This window comes from Haliotis rubra, unplaced genomic scaffold (assembly GCF_003918875.1).
Source record: "Haliotis rubra isolate DU_JTF1 unplaced genomic scaffold, ASM391887v1 Scf113, whole genome shotgun sequence".
Classification (NCBI taxonomy): domain Eukaryota; kingdom Metazoa; phylum Mollusca; class Gastropoda; order Lepetellida; family Haliotidae; genus Haliotis; species Haliotis rubra.
The window spans coordinates 953,088-978,399 of NW_025765037.1; the positions used below are offsets into that span (position 1 = coordinate 953,088).

At 40.9% G+C, this 25,312-nt stretch overlaps 1 protein-coding gene across 1 annotated transcript in view; it reads left to right on the forward strand.

Moving 5' to 3' along the window:
• LOC124291626 overlaps nucleotides 1–25,312 on the forward strand; it is a 57,582-nt gene that overhangs the window by 8,285 nt on the left and 23,985 nt on the right. Inside the window, exons 6-32 of the mRNA XM_046728682.1 lie at nucleotides 716–879; nucleotides 1,137–1,194; nucleotides 1,447–1,451; nucleotides 1,685–1,705; nucleotides 2,146–2,273; nucleotides 3,359–3,524; nucleotides 3,935–4,077; nucleotides 4,658–4,892; nucleotides 6,305–6,561; nucleotides 7,713–7,926; nucleotides 8,610–8,870; nucleotides 9,572–9,706; nucleotides 10,163–10,357; nucleotides 10,552–10,806; nucleotides 10,986–11,187; nucleotides 12,348–12,526; nucleotides 14,329–14,505; nucleotides 16,753–16,878; nucleotides 17,391–17,516; nucleotides 19,645–19,749; nucleotides 20,031–20,147; nucleotides 20,622–20,873; nucleotides 21,147–21,275; nucleotides 21,730–21,855; nucleotides 23,072–23,206; nucleotides 23,984–24,115; nucleotides 24,932–25,180. Of these exons, the coding sequence (XP_046584638.1) occupies nucleotides 716–879; nucleotides 1,137–1,194; nucleotides 1,447–1,451; nucleotides 1,685–1,705; nucleotides 2,146–2,273; nucleotides 3,359–3,524; nucleotides 3,935–4,077; nucleotides 4,658–4,892; nucleotides 6,305–6,561; nucleotides 7,713–7,926; nucleotides 8,610–8,870; nucleotides 9,572–9,706; nucleotides 10,163–10,357; nucleotides 10,552–10,806; nucleotides 10,986–11,187; nucleotides 12,348–12,526; nucleotides 14,329–14,505; nucleotides 16,753–16,878; nucleotides 17,391–17,516; nucleotides 19,645–19,749; nucleotides 20,031–20,147; nucleotides 20,622–20,873; nucleotides 21,147–21,275; nucleotides 21,730–21,855; nucleotides 23,072–23,206; nucleotides 23,984–24,115; nucleotides 24,932–25,180 (4,292 nt within the window). The remainder of the gene's footprint in view (nucleotides 1–715; nucleotides 880–1,136; nucleotides 1,195–1,446; nucleotides 1,452–1,684; nucleotides 1,706–2,145; nucleotides 2,274–3,358; nucleotides 3,525–3,934; nucleotides 4,078–4,657; nucleotides 4,893–6,304; nucleotides 6,562–7,712; nucleotides 7,927–8,609; nucleotides 8,871–9,571; nucleotides 9,707–10,162; nucleotides 10,358–10,551; nucleotides 10,807–10,985; nucleotides 11,188–12,347; nucleotides 12,527–14,328; nucleotides 14,506–16,752; nucleotides 16,879–17,390; nucleotides 17,517–19,644; nucleotides 19,750–20,030; nucleotides 20,148–20,621; nucleotides 20,874–21,146; nucleotides 21,276–21,729; nucleotides 21,856–23,071; nucleotides 23,207–23,983; nucleotides 24,116–24,931; nucleotides 25,181–25,312) is intronic.

Consider the following 25,312-nt stretch of genomic DNA (forward strand, 5'->3'; position numbering starts at 1 on the left):
CCAGCTGTTGGGACAAAAGCTGGAAATAATATGCGTCTAACGCATTCTACACTTCAGTGAAACACTTCAGCATGGGACCGGGTTAAATTTGTCTTCACCAGCCCATAGCTTGCCGTAAGAATCGAATAACGAGATCGGGTAGTCAGGCTTCCTGACTTGGTTGACACATGTCATCGTATCCCAGCTGCGTGGACCGATGCTCATGTCATTGATCACTGGATTGTCTCGTCCAGACTCGATTATTTACAGACCGCCTCCATATAGCTGGATTATTGCTGAGTGCAGCGTCAGACAACAAACAACAATATCTTGAGCACGGGTATCGTGCTTATGTTAAACCAAGCACTCATACTATATTAAACCAATGCACGTCATTTGTTTCCTGACGCCAATTATGGACATTACAAATACTCTTTTAGGGATCACCGATTCCATAGATTCCAGACAGGGTTAATTACAGGAAGTTGTGATACGGGTGGAATATTGCGGCAAAACAAAAAAAACTGATATTTATTTGAAATTTTACGGTATGATATACATGGCTTAATAGAACAAAACTAACACAACAGTAGGAAATAATAGAAAGCAGGTATTTCCGTGTTTTCTTTTTCTGTTAATTGATGAAAATAGAAGAAATTAAACAAAAAGTGGATCACAGAATACGCGAAACGAAAAAAGTGAGTTTGGTATGTATAATCTGCTTCCGGCATTGCAGAGAAGCCAGTGGTCTGACCGTGTACCGCTTCTCAGTCACGTTCAGTGGAGCAACTGACAGAACTGGCCTGGCCTACGTCTTGATGTTGCTGCGACGTCTTGGACTGTTTAGCGGCTTCAACATCGTTGAGAACCCTACAGTCCAGAACTCTGCTAACGTTGAAAGTGAGTGTTATCTAAGTGAATAACTGCATACCTGGTATCAGCAATATTATATAATGATTCTCATTATTCTGATGTTCCGGAATTGTAAATTGACACACCTTTCAGCTGATATTCTTCAGATTATAGAAATGTTGTTTTTTTGCCTAGTATTACTCCCGAACTTAAACTGCTAATGTCAGTTATTATTCAAATGAAATGCAGCTAATAAATATTTCGTTTTAAAGAAAGATTTCTGAAATGGATTAATATTTTTTCAGCAAATGCTATATGCTTACTGTGCCCTGCTGATCGCCCTTGCAACAATGGAGAATGTGGGTAGGTCACACAATGACGATATTACTTGTGCAAAGTGTAAAATGCAAAGATATAAATGATTTAATTCAGTAGTCAGTATCCTTCGTGACAAAAGCAGTAAGCAATAAACACTTTATTTATTCATGAAAAAAATAAAATAAAATAAAAATAAACACATTCCTGAGGAAGTGACCGAAGAAAATATTCATTTTCATTTTAAATATTATGTTTACTGAAATAACCTCTATTTTTCTTTTCTTTTTCATAATACAGAGCTCGTAAGTATACACATTTCTTTTTGTAAACTGATAAGAAATGTTCGCAACGTGTAACCGTGGAAGTTAACATATTGTTTATTTAAACTAAGAAAGGTTATGTGTGTAAATAAGTAACTATTATATTTTTTGTTTCTGATGGTCCAAATTGAAATTCCAATGTTTTAACTGTTTCAGTTCATAGTATTATAAAATAATGAATGCAACATCAAGAAACAATTACTTTTCTATTTCAGCGTCAACTGACTCTTCTAGTGGTAAGGCTATTTTCTATACATTGACCGTAGATCATAATTCACTGGTTAGTCACCTTTATGTTAAATTGATATAGTTTACCTGTAACTATGTCTAGATAAGACACAGGTACAGTGTGTGAAGACCATTTCTCGTGTCCACCGCCGTAGTTATATTGGGATATTGCTAAAACGGCGTAAAACTGTACTCATTCACTTTTGATAAGATACAAACGTCCATATTGTATTACAATATCATTTCACTATGAAGGCTTCCTAACCGATTAAAGTGAGAAGAAAGAAGAATAAAAGTCTATTAACGTTTTATATCTTTTCGCCTAATGCAGTGTGGGACATATTATTGAGATACAAACATCTATAAATGTATTTCTTGAAATACAGTTCTATGCAAGGAAAGTAAAACATGTATAACTTGACTATTTTGTTTGTTCTCATCCCTGCAGGACTTTTCCCATTCGGGTTTTCGATGGTTGATAACAGACTACGGCACACAAGATGGGATGTATTCAGTGGAGAATTGTCCATAGAGGATGGCTTCCCATTCTTCGACGGTACTGAAGAGACGTTTTATGTGAGCATAACTTAACTTCTACTGGGTTTGAGGGGGTAGCGTAGTGGTTAAAGCGTTCGCTCGACACGCCAAAGACCAGAGTTCGATTGCCCACATGGGTACAATGTGTGAAGCCAATTTGTCGCATCCCCTGCCGTGATATTGCTGGGATATTGCTAAAAGCGGCGTAAAACTAAACTCACGAAGTCAGCTATTGGCTTTAAGTTCATTTGTATTACATACAGTGGGTGTGGATTTTTAAAGCGTTAGCTCATCATGCCATAGGTCCGGGTTCAGTTCCTACGGGGATACAATGTGTGAAACCCACTTATAGTGTTACTCGCCGTAAACTTGTCGTACTATTCTACACGCGGCGTAAAACTATACTCACTCGCTGAAAACTCGTTAACGTTGTAAATGAATCGACTTGGTAGTTGGAGACAGTGGGAACGGCAATACTTGCTTCTATCATAATCATAATAATATCGGGGATAAAATGTTATGTTTTAAACGAATTGTATGTTTAAGTGAGTCCCAGTTTTCTGTGTTGGTATATGTATGTGGGGCGGTGGGGTAGTCTAGTGGTTAAAGCGTTGGCTCGTCACGCCGAAGACCCGGGTTCGAATCCCCACATGGGTACAATGAGTGAAGCCCATTTCTGGTATCCCCCGCCGTGATGTTGCTGGAATATTGCTAAAAGCGGCGGAAAACCATACTCAGTCAGTCAGTCAGTCAGTTATATGTATGTCGCATCTTGATACAGCTTATCAACATTGATATGTCACAAGTGAGTATACACCAAGATTAAAAGACTCGAAGGTGACGTTTTTTGAATTGCACCTGGGCCCCGATCCATAAAACTTTTGTAGCGCTACGACATTCGTAAGGCTATGATAAACTATAGAGTTACGAAAGGTCGTAAGGTTACGAACGCCTTGTGGTTCGGGACCTAGAAGTAGAAACCTCCTTCAGAATACCAAGTTGGGAGTCTCCATGAATGTTTCCAATTTAAAATTGCAAGACAGAAAGTGGTAAATGGTAGGTCCTTTTCTTCCAAATGGAAACCTTGATGCTTAATAAATGAGAAACTCGTTTTTCTTTGCTAGGTTGGAGACAATGGTGGGGTGAGCTTTGGTCAGCAGTACAATCCCTACATCCTAAGCAGTATGGGACAAGCAGAGGTCAAGTATGTGTGCATTTACTGTGATGACTTCGACATCAGATTCGGTGGAGACGTCTTCTACCACATTTACTTTGCTGGCGGGGAGGGTGGTGAGTGGCAGATCCTTATAGAAATTATTAGCGCAAAACTCGATTTTTTAGCTTAATAATTACCTTTTGTCTGTTATTTATAAGCAGACTTTACTGATTTGTCTTTCGAAAGTATGACGACGGTATTATGCACTTCAGCAGATTTCTTCGTCAACAGACTGGCTTTGACAGAATATGCGCTCCGTCACATTCATGATATAAAAAAGATATTCATGTCACAATCCATTCTAATGATTCTTTGGTTATACTTCTCAAGAAACAAAACATATGATAATTTTTTAACATTCTTATGATAGAGTCAGATATCTGTTGATTATGGGAAGAGTGTTTACTAATGAGAATCTACAGATAATGATCTAACCCACTATCTTTGGTGCGAGTCGATTGATGCCGTTCTGTCTCTCCGTCAGCTGATGAAGTGTTGGACAGAGCCTCAGCGGAAGTCAGAGCCAGAACATCAAGTAGCAGTTTCAGGGCCTCATGGGCGTCCGTGATCACGTGGTACAACGTTCCCGAATTCACAGCTTATAGCGCCACAGCCTCAATTTCGAACGTAAATAATAATTCCGTATTTTTCAATATCAATAAGTATGATTAATATGACATTGTGTTTTGAGAGGTTTACGTACTTCAGCGACGGTAACAGTATTTAGAAGAGGATAGCAAGACTCGCGTTATGACTAATGTTCAAATATGTCAACATGACAATACCGTAGGCATGTTTGCCACACCCATATACAATATATTGGTGTGATGAAGAACCTGCTGTATATTTCCCAAAGCCAAGGTCGATGTTTCGAGCCCCTTTGTCGGCATAGCAAAGGACCCAAAGAGATTAGTCCAGTGAAGTAGAACCTGCTGTATATTTCCCAATGCCAAGGTCGATGTTTCGATCCCCTTCGTTTGCCATAACAAAGGAACCAAAGAGATTAGTCCAGTGAAGTAGAACCTGGTGTATATTTCCCAATCCCAAGGTCGATGTTTCGATCCCATTGGTTTCATAACAAATGACGTTAGTATATTGTACTTGCAGATATCCTGACTTGCACTACTAACACCGACATTCGTCGCTACATAACCCGAAATAAAAACTCATTTCACTTCCCATACACCATAATCATTGTATGTTTCAGCGCAACACCTTTCAGATGGTGATGTTCACAGACGGTCAGGAATCCTACATCATGTATTTCTACAGCGACATTCAAGCCTCCGAGGAATTCCGTCAGCTGGCCGTCCATGGGTATAAAGGCGCTGACCAATTCAGCGACCTTCAATACTCTAGGAAAGAACCTGCAGCCATTGGTGCCGATGAAGTGGCGCAATTTGTGAAACCAGTCATGAGCGAAGTTGTTGGCAACTCTCTAGGTATGTAGACTTTCCTTATGTATGTAGAGGTATGTAGACTAAGTTTTGTCCTAAATATATAGAGTTAAGTGGACTTTCCCTAGGTATGTAGAGTTTCCCTGGGTATGTAGAGGTATATAGGCTTTCCCTGGGTATGTTGGGGCATGTAGACTTTCCCTGGGTATGTAGAGGTATGTAGACTTTCCCTGGGTATGTAGAAGTATGTAGACTAAGTTTTGTCCTGAGTATATAGAGTTAAGTGGACTTTCCCTAGGTATGTAGAGTTTCCCTAGGTATGTAGAGGTATATAGGCTTTCCCTGGGTATGTAGAGGTATGTAGACTTTCCCTGGGTATGTAGACTTTCCCTGGGTATGTAGAGGTATGTAGACTTTCCTTGGGTGTGTAGAGGTATGTAAACTTTCCCTGGGTATGTAGAGGTATGTAAACTTTCCCTGGGTATGTAGACTGTCCCTGGGTATGTAGAGGTATGTAGACTGTCCCTAGGTATGTTGAGGTATGTAGACTTGTCCTAGGTATATAGAGTTATGTAGACTTTCCCTAGGTATGTAGACTTTCCCTAGGTATGTTGACTATCCCTAGGTAAGTAGACTTTCCCTATGTATGTAGGCTTTCCCTAGGAGGTAGACTTTCCCTATGTATGTAGACTTTTCCTATGTATGTAGGCTTTCCCTAGTAGGTAGACTTTCCCTAGGTATGCAGACTTTCCCTATGTATGTAGACTTTCCCAATGGATGTACACTTTCCCTAGGTATGTAGACTTTCCCTAGGTATGCAGACTTTCCCTAGATGTGTAGACTTTCCCTAGGTATGTACACTTTCCCTAGGTATGTAGACACTCCCTAGGTATGTTGACTTTCCCTAGGTATGTTGACTTTCCCTAGGTATGTTGACTATCCCTAGGCATGTAGACTTTCCCTAGGTATGTAGAGGTATGTAGACTTTCCCTAGGTATGTATATTTTCCCCAGGTAGATATTCATGGTGGATACACTAAGAGATAGCATCAAAGGGAAGTTTCATTGAGGCCACTCATTCCGTTCGATACCTCGGTAACTGATATGGTACCGTGGCTCATTCTTTAGAACCAACGATGACGGCTGTTCCACCGTACCTTCCAACACACACACACACACACACACACACACACACACACGCTATTTTTGTTTTGTTTGCCGTTTAACGTCGCACTCAGCAGCATTCCAGCTATATGAAGGCTGTCTGTAAATAATCGAGTCATGTATCAGTCAAGTCTGCGAAGCTGCCAGGCTGATCCCCTCAATCACCTCTTACGCTAGCTCCTACAAGTTAACATATCTTAGACATTAACTTTCCCATTTGTATTTGTCCTTGTACATTTGTAAATGACATTTGATTGTAATGACATTTGATTGTAATGATATTTGATTCTGCAGAACAAACGGGAGTTTGGCTGTTTAAAGTCGGGGAAATAGTGAACGTGAGCCCAGCACGTCTCTGTGTTCAATGGTACCGGGACAATCTTCCGTCTAGATCATTGTTCAGAGCGCGGAGTCGAGCCCTGGGTGTCCAGAATTGCCCATGTCGACGTAACCTTGTAAGGTTTTCGGCGCGATTCCTGCCAGCTCCACCGTACCTTGGCGAGGACGTGTACTGTGTGGAAATGCAGGCGTCTTCTGGGTTCGACACTTTTGTAAGTTCAAAGAAAGTCTGCAATTGGGTAGCTTGCTCTGGCGTGGCTTGTACTCAGTGTTTACAATACTTTAATTTGTCAGTTGGCCAACAGGGCCTGCTGCCGCCAGCAGGCTTTAAAATCTACAGGCCCTGAATGAAATCTGTTAAAGTCAAACCAATAAAAACAAAATAGACTACACTGTACACGGTTTCACACTGTTTCTACAAATCAGTTAGCAAAGTCTATGACGCAGAGACACGTTTGTATTTGTTAAAGACTGGTGTCGACGCTCCTATGACACTCCTGAAATACCAGGAAGTGAAACTGTAAGTTATCGTAACATGATGGATCATGGGTGATTCCCGAACGTTAGTAAAGAAAACAAAAACAAGGGAAAGATTCGAGTTGAAAAAAAGACAGATAATTTACTGAAGGTCACAAGGGCATGCAGATAAATGAAACTGCCGGCCCGATAGAATAACAACCGGCGCTGGGCCTCCTGGCCGGCGATTATTTCCAACGCTGGTTGTACTATTACCAACGTGGTTACAGTGTATGATGCCAATTTCCATGTCGTAATGCCGACAGATATTTTTTTTGCTTTTTAACTGAACCGAGAGAATTAACGCCACTTAGGCAAATACTTTAGTTATATCACCACAATACGTTAATGCATGGTCCAAATTTACGCAAAATCGGTGACACTGGGATCGACCGGGAGGTCCTGAGACAATAAACCCCTCAGTGAATTATATACCATCAGATCAATTCCTGCCTTGAAACGGCAGGGGCAGTTGGGTAGCCTTGTGGATAAAGCGTTCGCTCGTCACGCCGAAGACCCGGGTTCGATTCCCCACATGGGTAGAATGTGTGAAGCCCATTTATGGTGTCCCCCGCCGTGATATTGCTGGAACATTGCTAAAAGTGGCGTAAAACTATACTCCCTTAAACCGCAGACCATTCAATTTTGTTTACATGCATATTCAAGTGCCTTCTTACCTTCGAATTAGAAAATGATATGCGTGTTTCGTATTTTGACCTTAACAGTACCTGAAAACCTAAAACGGAACTGGTTAATGTATGAATTCAGCTTTCATAGAAGAAAATGCTATGAATATGTTTTAACGTGTTCAAAGACTATAAACTCTATTTTCTTCCGTATCCATTAGGAATGTTGCTACAACAGAAGAGGAAATTTCATCAACAACCTCCCTGATGCAGGAACCTACAACCGCTTCAGCAAGAGCCTTGCCCCATTCCTGCATCAGGCCGAAGATGCGAACCCCAAGGACTGGTGCTGTAGACAGTCAAATCTGTGTTATCTGTATGAACGTGTCCGACCAAAGTCGAGGTGTTACTTCAACGTTTGGCGAGCTATCCTCCGTAAGAACATATAGAGTTACATCCGAGTAATGAAAGGTGTCTGTAGATATTTCTTCAACCTGAAACAACAATTATACACTTTCTCTTGTAACTTTGACAATGTTTACATATGTTACACATTTGATGCCCATACACTGCTAATCAATACAAGCCTTGCTTCCGTGCTGAACGTGATGTATGGTTAAATGGATGCACAACACCGAAAATATATTGATATACATGTTTTTTTCTCAACCTAAACTTGAAATTGAATGTTGCATGGACATGGATTTATTTTATTTTATCCATCATATGTTATTTCCATATAAAGTAAACAACTTAGCATTTGCTCCAGCCTACTGTCTAGGAGCGTCAGTTGTCATGAATTCATATGACGTCACCCGTATTAATGATGACGTCATTGCATAGTGTGTCTCGTGGTTGTTTGAATACACGCAGAAGGGATTTACTGTCGATTGTTACTGATAACTATGTGTCCACTGTCGAGTTTTCATACATGTTGTAACTGATTATACTATATCTAATTTAACCTTACGCTAATAGTTACAAATGCACTTCACATCATGAACTGTCAAATATAAAACAAGATGTCCCTTTTGTACAGAGATGCCTCGCCACGGGATTAACTGGAAATGTTGAATGAGACTTAATCGGTTCATATTAATATTTTCTTGTTTATCCAGGTTTTATTTTCGGGGATCCCCACTTTATGACACTGGACGGCAAGGTGTTTACCTACAACGGACTAGGAGAGTACAAGCTAGTTGAAATTGAACCAGCAGATAAAAGCTTCACTTTCAAACTACAGTGCAGAACTGCACAGGCTGTTTCAAGCACAGGACAGAAGGTCGGGGCCAGTTTGTTCGTTGCCTTCGCCGCGGAGCAGAAAAGTGACACTTTAGGAACAGGGAAGATTCACGTTGGCCTCAACAAAGACAAGACAAGTAGGTCTTTGATCTGTCTCAATGGGGTTTGCTTCATAGACGTTAGTTATTGTTGCAAAAGCATAAATCTTCAGTGTTTCCAGGAACTGATTAAAGGCAGTCCCAATCCATGTCTTCTCAGATAATGTATGTTCAGAGCAACGATATCTGAAGGATATTCTTATACAGCAGCTTCCTCATGAAATAGCATTCCCCTTGACAATACGATAATGTTCAAAATGATCATGTTTCAGAAATACAGCAGCTTCATAATGAAATAGCATTCCCATTGACAATACGATCATAATGATCAAAATGATCATGTTTCAGAAATACAGCAGCTTCATAATGAAATAGCATTCCCCTTGACAATACGATCATCATGATCAAAATGATCATGTTTTAGAAATACAGCAGCTTCCTAATGAAATAGCATTCCCCTTGACAATACGATCATAATGATCAAAAGGATCATGTTTCAGAAATACAGCAGCTTCATAATGATAATGAAATAGCATTAGCATTCCCTTTGACAATACGATCATAATGATCAAAATGATCATGTTGCAGAAATACAGCAGCTTCCTAATGGAATAGCATTCCCCTTGACAATACGATCATAATGATCAAAATGATCATGTTTCAGAAATACAGCAGCTTCCTAATGGAATAGCATTCCCCTTGACAATACGATCATAATGATCAAAATGATCATGTTTCAGAAATGGAGATCTATATCGATGGAATAGATGTGAGCAGACAGTACTACGAAGAGGCCAACTTCAAGAGATCATCACCACACCTTATCGCTTCAAAATTAAACGACACCAAGGCTGAATTTTCGTTCCCTAACATAGGTAAGGGTAGATGTTTTCTGTCTACGGCCCAATGACATTTTGTTGTCCCAACTGAGCACATTGTTCATTGCAAAGTATGTCACGACTAGACAACCATGATGGCAGACATGTATTTAGCCATGGGTACATTTTTATCTGGTTTTGTTTTCGTGAGTATTTTGCATGACCCAGTCACAAAACCTTTATACATATGTGAAGCTGATAATCATGAAAGTCGCTTAATGAATATGTACAATATACCAGGGGTAGGTAATCATTGGAAAGTTCATGATGGTCAAAAGCAAAATCTCAAAATCTCAAAATTGTATGCTCTGATACTTCCTGGTGAACAATTGTTGATGAAGTTATTCAAATGATGGTGAGGTTATGTTGACGTAACTGTTCCTGAAGTTACGTCAAGGATGATGAAGTTATGGAACGTGACCCACTTGAATGACGACCTGGCGTTCTTTTTAGAGATCGTCGTGACCATCACTATCATATCAGGGACGCTGTCACAGGCGACAGTTCTGCAGGAAAGGTACAGAGGCATACCCAAGGGTCTCCTTGGCAATTACAATGGTAATGATACGGATGACTTTAAGTCCCCTGATGGAACAATGTATTCAGCTACGTCAACAGATGATGAACTCTACCCATTCGGCCAGTCATGTAAGTACCCATTGCTTTAACACAGGATTCACAAGTCGGCCCCTTTGGTATTCTAGTGAGCCAGAAATGGTTTGAAGAACATACCTAATGTTTTACCCATATTTTTTTCCGGCTTCCGAAAACCAGTTGATCCACTTCTGACTTGTATCTTAACGGGACTTCATTTAGCACTTTGTCCATTTTTTGTATTTCAGGGGCCATAACTACTCTGGACGAATCTGTTCTTTTTTACAAGCCAGGACAGACAATAGATACCTTTACAGATAGCACATATACTCCATTGTTTGACAAGAACATAACGAATGCTGATCGAGAAGCTGGGAGCGCTAAATGTGGAGGCGACGACAAAAAACAGTGTATTTTTGACTACGCAGTCACCAAGAACGAAGCTCTCGCAAATGCTGCAACAGCTCAACTTGAAGAGGCTAGGAGTGCTACTGAAAATCTAGGTAATGCAAGGAACACCTTTAGCTTGACAGATTTAGGTTAATTTCGTTATAGCCAATATTCTGCTATATAAGCCTTGTCAGAACCAAGATTTTATTACATCAGGTTTGTTGTGACCAAGTAAAATATCTATTTTTATATATTGTCTAATTTTCTCTACATCTTTAATGTTTACTTACAGCAAACCGAAATCCTACAATTTCTGGAACAACTCAGGTCGATGTTGAACTTGGCAAAAGCGTAAATTTAAAATTCAACGCCTCCGACGAGGATAGTGACGCTATTACCTACATTTCCGTCAACGAAGCGACTGGTTTCAAGTTGAACGTAGACACCGGTAATGCCACGTTTACCCCGACTGGAAGTGACCCAGTTTCTATCAGGTAACAGTTTTCTATTGGATTGTTCGAATCGTGGACCATGTGTCACAATATGTATCAAGTATATTTCTTTGAAAATGTCAAACATTACAAGCTATTATTGTAATTAACGATTTTGTTACCCAGTTTGTAAAACACTTCTAAACATATTACTTATTCTTACACTTTAGTACGCAGCTGGCTTTCCGGTTTTTCAAACTTTTTGGAAAGACTTTATAAAAACGCCTCCAAAGAGTGGCATTGGCACTTTCTGCTTTTTCGATAAAAGAAGTTTTTCTCTTCATTATTTCCATCTGATCTATACAAAAAATATACTAACATAAAGTTATTTTTGTAAAGGACACCCCAATACGAATTCGAATCGTTAGCAAATCTATCTGGTGCCAGATTAGTTGTGTAATGTAATCAATTATGACTATAATGCGAGCTCAGTAGATAAGTCAGTAATCAACAGTGACGATCAAACACTGTAAAGAGAAAGCTTTAGTAGCCCCAGCACATAATATGATGCTAATAATAATCATGATCGTGCCCGGGTTCTCCACGTGGAGGACAGCCCTTCTGACTACCTGGGTAATGCAGAAGGCTGCAGTGTTGGGGAGCCTTCATATTCTCCGGAAAGTTCTTGGTGGGTTCGACCAGGCAGCGCTTCCTGGGAGAAGTCCCATTCGTTGTCTGGGCTGCGTGTAGAGGGGGCACGGGGCCTGAGCTGATGATGAGCCTTACCAGCCTGACTGTACCAGGATCACTCGAACCCTCTCTGCTGCATACTATTTTCATTCTGTAAAACATAATTCATAAAGCGTCTGTTACCACGCACTTGTGCATGCCCAAGGCGCTAATGCAGTATAACCCCGGATAACCCAAGCTGCCTATGAGGTTCAAGCAGGTTAACAGTCATATAACTTATCCCAACGGGTACCCATTCACTGCTAGGTGAACAGAGGCAATTTATGAATAGACTCGCAATGTTCATCGTTGTTGGGCAGGATTGAGGTCCCAGAAACTCTCAGGAGTCAAGCTGCCAAACACGGTCACCCATCCAAGGACTGTCCCCGACCAACGTTGCTTAATTTCAACTGATTTGTAACCTGGGCGCTCTATGCACAGGACCACACACCACCACATGATAAATGCCACTTGAACTGTTTCTAATTTTTCAGCGTTGCTGCCCAGGACACGAAGAGCGCCCAATCTCCTGCAATTGATGTTCAGGTGCGCTTGTGTAAAGGCTGCGGTGCTAATGGCCAGTGCGACTACGCAACCCCTGAAACACGTCCAACATCTCAGAACGCTACCCTTTTCCAAGTGGCATCGTGTAAATGCAACACCGGTTATTCTGGTAAGACACCTTTGATATTACCATGTGTTGATGTTTGACGCCCCAATATAGTAGCTGTATGAAAGTGGTAAATAATTAAAACAACCCAGTGAAAAACGTCATGGGTATACTACCGCACATATGCCATGTGTCATCAAGAACGTAAGCGAGCATGACATTTCAAACCGAACTATGATCAGTATGGCTTGCTGAAGGTCATTAGATAACATTTCTGACATGCATACACTTTGAGTTTTCCATATACTGATTGGTCCGTCAGAGGTCATGAACCAGTATGCTTAGGACATTTTGTTTGCTCAATGCTTAATAGTCGTATACTAAAATATATTGGATTTCATTCATAACAAATATATCACCAGCTTGTATTGAACAGTTTGTGGAAACTTAACTGCTTATGCGTATGTGTTGACGCGCTATATATCACACATTATGACTACAATCACAACTACCCGTGAAGATCCGGGTTAGAATTGATCTTCAGTAACCTTTGCTTGTAGTAAGAGGCGACTAATGGGATCAGGTGGTCAGACTCGCTGACTTGGTTGACACATGTCATCGTATCCCAATTGCGTAGATCGATGCTCATGCTGTTAATCACTGGATTGTCTGACTCGATTATTTACAGACTGCCACCATATAGCTGGAATATTGCTGAGTGAGGCGTTAAACTAAACTCACTCACAATCACAACCTGATAGGTGAAGCACCAACCCCATTATATAACACCGCCCCCTGGTAGGTGAAGCACCAACCCCAGTATATAACACCGCCCCCTGGTAGGTGAAGCACCAACCCCAGTATATAACACCGCCCCCTAGTAGGTGAAACACCAACCCCAGTATATAACACCGCCCCCTGGTAGGTGAAACACCAACCCCAGTATATAACACCGCCCCTGGTAGGTGAAACACCAACCCCAGTATATAACACCGCCCCCTGGTAGGTGAAGCACCAACCCCAGTATATAACACCGCCCCCTGGTAGGTGAAACACCAACCCCAGTATATAACACCGCCCCCTGGTAGGTGAAACACCAACCCCAGTATATAACACCGCCCCCTAGTAGGTGAAGCACCAACCCCAGTATATAACACCGCCCCTGGTAGGTGAAACACCAACCCCAGTATATAACACCGCCCCTGGTAGGTGAAGCACCAACCCCAGTATATAACACCGCCCCCTAGTAGGTGAAGCACCAACCCCAGTATATAACACCGCCCCCTGGTAGGTGAAGCACCAACCCCAGTATATAACACCACCCCCTGGTAGGTGAAGCACCAACCCCAGTATATAACACCGCCCCCTGGTAGGTGAAGCACCAACCCCAGTATATAACACCGCCTCCCTGGTAGGTGAAGCACCAACCCCAGTATATAACACCGCCCCCTGGTAGGTGAAGCACCAACCCCAGTATATAACACCGCCCCTGGTAGGTGAAGCACCAACCTCAGTATATAACACCGCCCCCTGGTAGGTGAAGCACCAACCCCAGTATATAACACCGCCCCAGTACGATATGCTATAATGCCATTATGACAGAAACATCAATGAAACTTGTATCAGGTATAATATATAGAAACACGACATCAGACTTGTCCAATTACATGAAGGCCAAGCCATGAACGTTCTGCTCATGTTGTTTTATGTCAGTTCTTTCAAAATAGTCATCATTGTGAATGAACTACGAAACTTTCATGATAAATAATTATTGCGAGTAAATGAACTGCAAAAGATGATCATTGGTATCGATTAAAGATGAACCACCTTGGAACTGAGATATGGATGATTACCGTTGTTTTCAGGTGCTAACTGCAGTGATGACAAGAACGGTTGCATTACCCCTAACCCATGTGGCCTGTTACGCACATGCACTGATGTCAACGCCACAGAAGAAGTGAGAACTGGTCAAGCTTTCATATGCTCTGAGTGTCCAAAAGGATACAGCGCACAGGACCCTTCCCAGAATGCAGAATGTAAAAGTAAGCATCCTCTGCTTGTCGTGGTTCATTGTAGAGTGTAAAACTAAACATCCTCTGCTTGTCGTGGTTCATTGTAGAATGTAAAAGTAAGCATCCTCTGCTTGTCGTGGTTCATTGTAGAGTGTAAAAGTAAGCATCCTCTGCTTGTCGTGGTTCATTGTAGAATGTAAAAGTAAGCATCCTCTGCTTGTCGTGGTTCATTGTAGAGTGTAAAAGTAAGCATCCTCTGCTTGTCGTGGTTCATTGTAGAATGTAAAACTAAGCATCTCTGCTTGTCGTGTTCATTGTAGAATGTAAAAGTAAGCATTCTCTGCTTGTCGGTTCATTGTAGAGTGTAAAAGTAAGCATCCTCTGCTTGTCGTGGTTCATTGTAGAGTGTAAAAGTAAGCATCCTCTGCTTGTCGTGGTTCATTGTAGAATGTAAAAGTAAGCATTCTCTGCTTGTCGTGGTTCATTGTAGAGTGTGAAAGTAAGCATCCTCTGCTTGTCGTGGTTCATTGTAGAGTGTGAAAGTAAGCATCCTCTGCTTGTCGTGGTTCATTGTAGAGTGTAAAAGTAAGCATCCTCTGCTTGTCGTGGTTCATTGTAGAGTGTGTCGTGGTTCATTGTAGAGTGGAAAGTAAGCATCCTCTGCTTGTCGTGGTTCATTGTAGAGTGTGAAAGTAAGCATCCTCTGCTTGTCGTGGTTCATTGTAGAATGTAAAAGTAAGCATCCTCTGCTTGTCGTGGTTCATTGTAGAGTGTAAAAGTAAGCATCCTCTGCTTGTCGTGGTTCATTGTAGAGTGTGAAAGTAAGCATCCTCTGCTTGTCGTGGTTCATTGTAGAGTGTGAAAGTAAATCCTCTGCTTGTCGTGGTTCATTGTAAATGTAAGCATCCTCTGCTTGTCGTGGTTCATTGTAGAGTGTAAAAGTAAGCATCCTCTGCTTGTCGTGGTTCATTGTAGAGTGTGAAAGTAAGCATCCTCTGCTTGTCGTGGTTCATTGTAGAGTGTGAAAGTAAGCATCCTCTGCTTGTCGTGGTTCATTGTAGAATGTAAAAGTAAGCATCCTCTGCTTGTCGTGGTTCATTGTAGAGTGTAAAAGTAAGCATCCTCTGCTTGTCGTGGTTCATTGTAGAGTGTGAAAGTAAGCATCCTCTGCTTGTCGTGGTTCATTGTAGAGTGTGAAAGTAAGCATCCTCTGCTTGTCGTGATTCATTGTAGAGTGTAAAAGTAAGCATCCTCTGCTTGTCGTGGTTCATTGTAGAGTGTGAAAGTAAGGATCCTCTGCTTGTCGTGGTTCATTGTAGAGTGTGAAAGTAAGCATCCTCTGCTTGTCGTGGTTCATTGTAGAATGTAAAAGTAAGCATCCTCTACTTGTCGTGGTTCATTGTAGAATGTAAAAGTAAGCATCCTCTGCTTGTCGTGGTTCATTGTAGAGTGTAAAAGTAAGCATCCTCTGCTTGTCGTGGTTCATTGTAGAGTGTAAAAGTAAGCATCCTCTGCTTGTCGTGGTTCATTGTAGAGTGTAAAAGTAAGCATCCTCTGCTTGTCGTAGTTCATTGTAGAGTGTAAAAGTAAGCATCCTCTGCTTGTCGTGGTTCATTGTAGAGTGTAAAAGTAAGCATTCTCTGCTTGACGTGGTTCATTGTAGAATGTAAAAGTAAGCATCCTCTGCTTGTCTTGGTTCATTGTAGAATGTAAAAGTAAGCATCCTCTGCTTGTCGTGGTTCATTGTAGAATGTAACAGTAAGCATCCTCTGCTTGTCGTGGTTCATTGTAGAATGTAAAAGTAAGCATCCTCTGCTTGTCGTGGTTCATTGTAGAATGTAAAAGTAAGCATCCTCTCTGCAGCAAAATGCTATAAATTAGATTTTAGGTATTTGAACATTTTGCCGTTTATATTAGCGTTTAACAAATATGACTTCAAATTTGAATGGTTGAACATGCCAGATGATCTAGTTGAAAATTATGAAGACACGTTAAACTTTAATATTGTGGTCAATGACTCTTTTGAGAACATAAAACATGTAACACCCTCATCTTCAGAAAATTCTTAAGAGCATGATACTTTACCATATCAGCACTCTCAAGAATGGCTTAAATATTGAAGCATGAACTTCATACTTAATCCAAATATGTGAAATGTGATTGTTGTTGGCGTAATATCAATTATTATTTTCACAAGCCTTTTCAAGAATGAACATATATGAGGCCAAACTGTATGACATGTTATGATTTTAATTTCAACATGTCGTATGCTTACAGATATCAACGAATGCCAGACTAACAACGGAAACTGCACAGCTAACTCCAAATGCGTCGATTCCATTGGTTCTTTTACGTGCATGTGTGAAAAGGGCTTCAGAAAAGACAGCAACAGTCTGTGTATCGGTGAGTGAAGATTTATACCGTGCACGTTGTGACAAGATTCATATTCCATAGATATAACACAGACAAGAAAATGCAAAGAAGCTGCACCAAAACTAATATTTATATTATAGCACAGTCAGTTCTTTTTAATGGGGAGTAAATGTTCTTATTGTCCATTCGTGTGGGTATTGTTATGATTATATTCTCCCCTCATAAAGATGCTTGTAAAGATGCAGTCCTTCACTAAGTGTCAACCCGTAAAGATCCGGGTTAGAATTGATCTTCAGTAACTCATGTTTGTCGTAAGAGGCGACTAACGGGATCGGGTGGTCAGGCTCGCTGACTTGGTTGACACATGTCATCGGTTCCCAATTGCCTAGATCGATGCTCATGCTGTTGATCACTGGATTGTCTGATCCAGACTCAATTATTTACAAAGCGCCGTCATATAGCTGTAATATTGCTGAGTGTGGCGCAAAACTAAACTCACTCACTCACGATCACTTTTTCGTCTAATCAATATTTTCTTGCAGATATTGATGAGTGTGACGAAAGCAGTCACGACTGTCAACAAACCTGCAACAACACCGCTGGCGGCTGGACCTGCGGCTGTTACACCGGCTACACCCTCAATGCTGATAATAAAACGTGTGGTGGATGTAAGTGTGGACATAAAGAGTATGATATAATTAGCGAACTGGTAGAGTTGAAAGTATTGTCTTACTTTCGATACACTGTATTTGTTTTGTTTCTTTGTTGTTTTACGCCGCACTCAGCAATATTCCAGCTATATGACGGCGGTCTGTCAATAACCGAGTATGGACCAGCCAGTCCAATGATCGACAACATGAGCATCGATCTAAGGAAATTGGGGTACAATGACATGTCAGAGCGTCTTACCACCCGATCCCAGTTGCTTCTTAAGACAAACATGGGTTGGTGAAGACCAATTCTAACCCGGATCTTCACGGGTTGGAAACACTGTAGTAGGAGCTTGTGGAAGACATATATGTGCCAGTTGTCAGCAAGATATCGGTGCCACTTGTATTGCTGTCTGTTCATGCGTACAATGGTCTACATGACATGTGGCAGTTGTATCATTGTATCGTCATGTGTAGGATGGTCTACCTGGTATTTGTAGCACTTGTATCATTGTATCGTCATGTGTAGGATGGTCTTCCTGTTACTTGTGGCACTTGTATCATTGTATCGTCATGTGTAGGATGGTCTTCCTGTTACTTGTGGCAGTTGTATCATTGTATCGTCATGTGTAGGATGGTCTACCTGGTATTTGTAGCACTTGTATCATTGTATCGTCATGTGTAGGATGGTCTTCCTGTTACTTGTGGCAGTTGTATCATTGTATCGTCATGTGTAGGATGGTCTACCTGGTATTTGTAGAACTTGTATTATTGTATCGTCATGTGTAGGATGGTCCACCTGTTATTTGTAGCACTTGTATCATTGTATCGTCATGTGTAGGATGGTCTACCTGTTACTTGTAGCACTTGTATCATTGTATCGTCATGTGTAAGATGGTCTACCTGTTACTTGTGGCAGTTGTATCATTGTATCGTCATGTGTAGGATGGTCTACCTGGTATTTGTAGCACTTGTATCATTGTATCGTCATGTGTAGGATGGTCTACCTGGTATTTGTAGCACTTGTATTATTGTATCGTCATGTGTAGGATGGTCTTCCTGTTACTTGTAGAACTTGTATCATTGTATCGTCATGTGTAGGATGGTCTACCTGGTATTTGTAGCACTTGTATTATTGTATCGTCATGTGTAGGATGGTCTACCTGGTATTTGTAGCACTTGTATTATTGTATCGTCATGTGTAGGATGGTCTACCTGGTATTTGTAGAACTTGTATCATTGTATCGTCATGAGTAGGATGGTCAACCTGGTATTTGTAGAACTTGTATTATTGTATCGCCATGTGTAGGATGGTCTACCTGGTATTTGTAGCACTTGTATTATTGTATCGTCATGTGTAGGATGGTCTACCTGGTATTTGTAGCACTTGTATTATTGTATCGTCATGTGTAGGATGGTCTACCTGGTATTTGTAGAACTTGTATCATTGTATCGTCATGTGTAGGATGGTCTACCTGGTATTTGTAGCACTTGTATTATTGTATCGTCATGTGTAGGATGGTCTACCTGTTACGTGTGGCAGTTGTATCATTGTATCGTCATGTGTAGGGTGGTCTACCTGTTACTTGTAGCACTTGTATCATTGTATCGTCATGTGTAGGATGGTCTACCTGTTACTTGTAGCACTTGTATCATTGTATCGTCATGTGTAGGGTGGTCTACCTGTTACTTGCAGCACTTGTATCATTGTATCGTCATGTGTAGGGTGGTCTACCTGTTACTTGTGGCACTTGTATCATTGTATCGTCATGTGTAGGGTGGTCTACCTGTTACTTGTAGCACTTGTATCATTGTATCGTCATGTGTAGGATGGTCTACCTGTTACTTGTAGCACTTGTATCATTGTATCGTCATGTGTAGGATGGTCTACCTGTTACTTGTAGCACTTGTATCATTGTATCGTCATGTGTAAGATAGCCTACCTGGTATTTGTACCCGTTGTAACACTCTTTAAGTCATGTGTATGATGACCAAGCTGATATTTAAACCTGCATCTACCCCTACAACAGTAAATTAATATGGACTGTATATGAAAATAATATGACATTATTCCACCCACTTACGTTCGCCTCTGTGTCAGATATTTAGTGCATGTTTACATGCTTATAACAATATGCTCTTTCAGCGCCACTTGCATGTGCGTCCCTTGGGTGTGAACATTTCTGTGATAACGGCACCTGTAAGTGTAGAGCAGGCTACTCCTTGCACTCAAATGGAACATCCTGCATAGGTAAGAACTAAAAATGTTTAAAAAATTTCTGTTCCCGAAAGTGTTCAAAACATTAATTATGTCTTCAGCCTTTAAGACCACTTCCAAACTTATTTCATTCGATTTTTTATTAAAATCAACAACAAACCGTTAAAAATCTTACACTGAAAAAATGTGACGAGTGCCCATTTTTTTCATTTTGAAGCTCTGACGAAAGAAATTTCTTCAACCGAATGTCTACCTTCCACAGCAAAAGTAGATGCACAGTGTCCAATGCACGTTGAAATATGTTTTTTCTCCAGATATCAATGAGTGCAACAACAATCTGTGCTCCCAAAACTGTAACAACACCGATGGCAGCTATGTTTGCTCATGTAATTCCGGCTTCAAACTGTCAACAGACAAGCAGTCCTGCCTGAGTGAGTAACATGCTACATATATACCATTCATAAAAGAGTAGGGGATATTCCATTTTGCGAGCATACCACTAGCCAATGGCAATGCATAAGAGAAAAAGTAATATATTTCCATACAGGTGAAACATTTCTAAAAGAATGGAATAAATTGTCACATTTTCCCTTAATTTCTCTTCATCATCTGTTTCTTCCTTGGCTTCATCATTTGCATTTTATCAGTCTTGTAAATCCAAGTGGTATATTTTATATAGATTTTTGTAAAGTTCACATTTGTAAATGCGACTAAGTTTCATTTCCATCCATAAGAAGTCTCATCTGATTCGAATGTACAATTCCGAATATACCATGAGCATGTGTTGAGGAATCACAATCAAATAGGGATGACACCAGGTGCTCGCGAAATCCACTATTGGCTACGTGTTTTGAAGTGTTGGTCGTGGTGTAGAAAATATCTGATTTACCTGACATTTCTTTCAGAATGTGGTTTTCCGAAGTATGGTGTAGAATGTCAGTCAACGTGCGAATGTCAAGGTCGGGCTACGGCCTGCGATCCAGCCAGGGGCTGTTTGTGTCAATCAGGATGGAGAGGACCAACATGTGGAATAGACGTCAACGAATGCCAAGAAAACCCCACCATCTGTGGCAACTCTCAGACGTGCACCAACACTAACGGATCTTATGTATGCGTCTGTAGTTCAGGCTTCACCAAGAATGGAACCAGCTGCATAGGTGAGCGTTCAGGGTTAGAAATATATGTTAATCCTATCTTCATCTGTACATGTCATTTGACCTTTTGTGTGTTAATCCTCTTGAACAGCACTATAGATATGTATGTCTGCTTCATGTGGAATGAAATCCTGAAGTGATCGTGGTCTTTACGTTTTGCCCCTTTTGTTAAATCCAATCCAATGGGATTGGCAATCCAAGAAATATAACCAGCATGCAGAATCGGTGGTAGTATTACAACACCACACCCTGACCACAACTTCTCTTTTGTTTCAGACATAAACGAGTGCCTGTCTTCCACCAACGCCAATCCTTGCCCTGCCAATTCCCTGTGTGTCAATGCCGCTGGTTCTTTCGCGTGTAACTGTAAACCTGGCTACCAGAAGGTCGGCAGTAATTGCACGGGTGAGATAATTTAGACTACAAGAATATATTGAACAAGCGTCTGACACAGCTATGACACTTTTCATTTGTATGTCACAAAATTAAGCTACCTGTGAAGATTACAAGCTTGTCGTAAGAGGCAACTAATTGGGTGATCAGGCTCGCTGACTTGGTTGACACATGTCATCGTATCCCTATGGCGTAGATGCTCATGATGTTGATCACTTGATTGTCTGGTACAGACTTGATTATTTACAATCCGACGATGGAATATTGCTGAGAGAGGCATTAATAAACAAACAAAACTAAACATTAAGCCAATATTCTTATGTCGAGAGACAATAGAGGTCTTGCATCACTGCCCTGGGCAGACAAGGGTTTTAATAAATGTTTAATAATTATTTTTGAAAATGCATCTTACTTCAACATAAACAAAAAAATCTTATTTATATGTGCTTCTGTTTCTTGTTACCAGACATCAACGAGTGTAGTGGCTCACAGGCCATATGTGAGCAATCCTGTTTGAACGTCGAGGGCAGCTACAACTGCTTTTGCAAAGCCGGTTACATCCTCAACGACGACAGAAGGACGTGTACTAGGGGTAAAGAAGTTTGGGCACATCAATATGTCTATTATTTCTGCGAAAGAACATACAGTTGAAATATTCGAGTAGTCTAAGGAGCAAGCGTCTAAGGGGCATTTTCCTGAGCACCGAACAATATTTGCAACATGCTTTCAATATTTTACTGATGTTATAGGAAGGAATTCATAATCTTTTCAGTCACATTATAGCAGAATGTTTTGTTATGTCATAAAAAAATTGGTCGATCTGCAATGCAATTTTGTATCTAGGTCGATCTCGAATGAAATTATGTAATCGAAGTCGATCTGGAATGAACTTTTGTATCTAGGTCGATCTTCTATGAAATTTTGGATCTAGGTAGATCTTGCTATGAAATTATGCATCTGGGTCGATCTGTAATGACATTTTGAATCTAAGTCAATCTGCAATGACATTTTGCAACTAGGTGGATCTGCAATGAAATTTTGAATCTAGGTCGATCTGCAATAAAAAATTGAATGTAAGTCGATCTGCAATGAAATTATGTATCTAGTGCGACTGCATACTGCATGCATATCCTGAACTTTGCGTACTCATCGTACAAAATACGACTCGTCAGCACTGTTCATTTATCATGTATACTTACGATATAGACGATCTTTGTGAACATTGGGTACTTATGATATAGACAACTTATCATTATTTAGTACTTATGATATAGACGAGGTATGAAGATGGGTACCTATGATATAGACAAGTTGTGAGGATTGGGTACTTATTATTAGCCGACTTATGAATATCTGGTACTTATGATATAGACAAGATATAGAAAAGTCATGGAGATTGGGTACTTACGATGTAGACGAGTCATGAGTACTTATGATATAAACATTGAGTACTTATCATCGTATACAAGTCTTCATTGGAGTACTTATCATCGTAGACGAGTCTTCATGAACATTGGGTACTTATGGTATAGACGAGCCTTCATGAACATTGGGTACTTATGGTTTAGACGAGTTTTCATGAACATTTGGTACTTATGATATAGACGAGTCTTCATGCACATTGGGTACCCATGAAATAGACGAGTCTTCATGAACATTGGGTACTTATGATATAGAATAGTCTTCATGAACATTGGGTACCCATGAAATAGACGAGTCTTCATGAACATTGTGTACTTTTTTTTATAGACGCGTCTTCATGAACATTAGCTATTCATTATACTGACCAGTCTTCATGAACATTTCAGACCCAGAGCAGGCTGACCCTTGCGCGGGACTGACCAGCCTGAACTGCAGCCACTACTGTGAGGCGGTCAATGGCACCGCTATGTGTAAATGTAACCGCGGCTTTACCCTGGGAACAGACCAAATGACGTGTATTGGTAAGGGACTAGTTGACATACACCCTCTCTTGTGTTTTCTTGACTATGTATAGCATTTTATATAATTCTCAATCCTAAAAAACAGCTTTTCAATGACATATTATAAAGATTGATAATGACATGGATAGCAGCATTTATGGATAACAACTTCTTTTATTTTGTGTGCGCGATGTAAAGAAGAATAAGTTCGAAAATGCTACAAAGAAGTTTTTATAAGAATGATTAACAAAAATATAATTGTATCAGTTAGAGTCCACATTTAGTGTTAATGTCGTTTCAATGCTTGCTTGATTTGGCAAGAAACGAGCAATCTAGGCGTAGAAATGTTTTGAATGAAGTTTTTCCAAGAAGTTTTATCCAAGCACTAAATGGAACTGCTCCACTCGATCTCCAAGCCCTTCTCTCACCCCACGTCCCACCGAGGAATCTCAGATCTGCCGATCAATCACTCTATGTTGTGCCTCCATATAAACTCAAAACTTTCGGACATAGATCCTTCAAACATTCAGCTGCTTTCCTGTGGAACTCTCTCCCTACAGACATTAAATCTGCTTCAACTCTCTCAAGTTTTAAGTCTCATCTAAAGACATTTCTTTTTCTTCGCTACTGACTGTCTTGTGTTTGCGCTTAGAGCATGGCCAAGTGTTGTGGAGTCAAGCGCATTACAAATGATCTATATTATTATTTTTATTATTATTATTATCATTATATACTCCAGCAGGATTCATTTATGTTTTCATCCATATACATGTTTGACGTCTACTGTTGTATTTACAGACTATAACGAATGCGAGAATGCGACATTGAACCAGTGCACAGACCCGAGCACCTGCACCAACACAGACAGTTCGTACCAATGTACCTGTGGATCTGGAACACAGTTGGGCAACGATGAGAGGACATGCATTCGTAGGTTTTTTTGGGTCGAACTCGAATATTGCCAGTGAAGTTACCCACAGATTGCTGCGTTCTTTGATTGATAATTCAGCTTTACAAGTTATCGAGTCCCGAGATTGATACTATGAACACACCTCAGTCAGTCGGGGTATGATGAATGAATTATGATAGGAAAAGTCAACGAGCTTTGTACACCCTATCCATTTAACCACCTGTTACGACAAGGGGACATATTTAAATATTTTATGACCGAACTAGATGTGAAGCCCATTTCTGGTGTTCCCCGCCGTGATATTGCTGGAATATTGCTAAAAGCGGCGTTAAACCATACTCACTCACTCACTCATTCACTCTAACTTAAGAAATGACCAGGAACTCGTGAAGATCCGGATAAGAATTGGTCTTCAATCACCCATGCTTGTCGTAAAAGGCAACTAACGGGATCGGGTCAGGCTCGCTGACTTGTTTGACTGACTGACTGACTGAGTTTGGTTTTACGCCGCTTTAGCAATATTCGAGCAATATCACGGCGAGGGACACCAGAAATGGGCTTCACTCATTGTACCCATGTGGGGATTCGAACCCTGGTCTTCGGCGTGACGAGCCAACGCTTTAACCACTAGACTACCCCACCGCCCCTGACTTGTTTGACACATGTCATCGCATCCAAGTTGAGTAGATCGCTGGTCATGCGGTTGATCACTGGATTGTCTGGTCCGGGCTCGATTATTTACAGAGCGGTGCCATATAGCTGGAATATTGCTGAGTGCCAAACAAACAAACTAATGATGTCCACGAATGTAACATATATTGATGCTTTCTCTTCAGCCTGCGATGACAACCACTGGGGGCTTAATTGTACAAATGAGTGCGGATGTGCACCGATAGGTACTGAGGTGTGTAACAAGACCACGGGCTGCAGCTGCAAGAACGGCTGGACGGGGGACACATGTCAGAGCGACATCAATGAATGCCCCAAGATAACATGCCAGCCCAACTCGGACTGTCAAAACACGCCTGGGTCGTATCGCTGCAACTGCCGTACAGGCTATAAAGCAAATGGAAACGTCTGTGACGGTAAGGACAGATTTCGGTATCAATAGTCATGTCATTCTTCCATAGAATTGCCTTTTTGCATGCCAATTTAGTTTCAACTGAGGGGCGGTGGGGTAGCCTAATGGTTAAAGCGCCCGCTCGTCACGCTGAAGA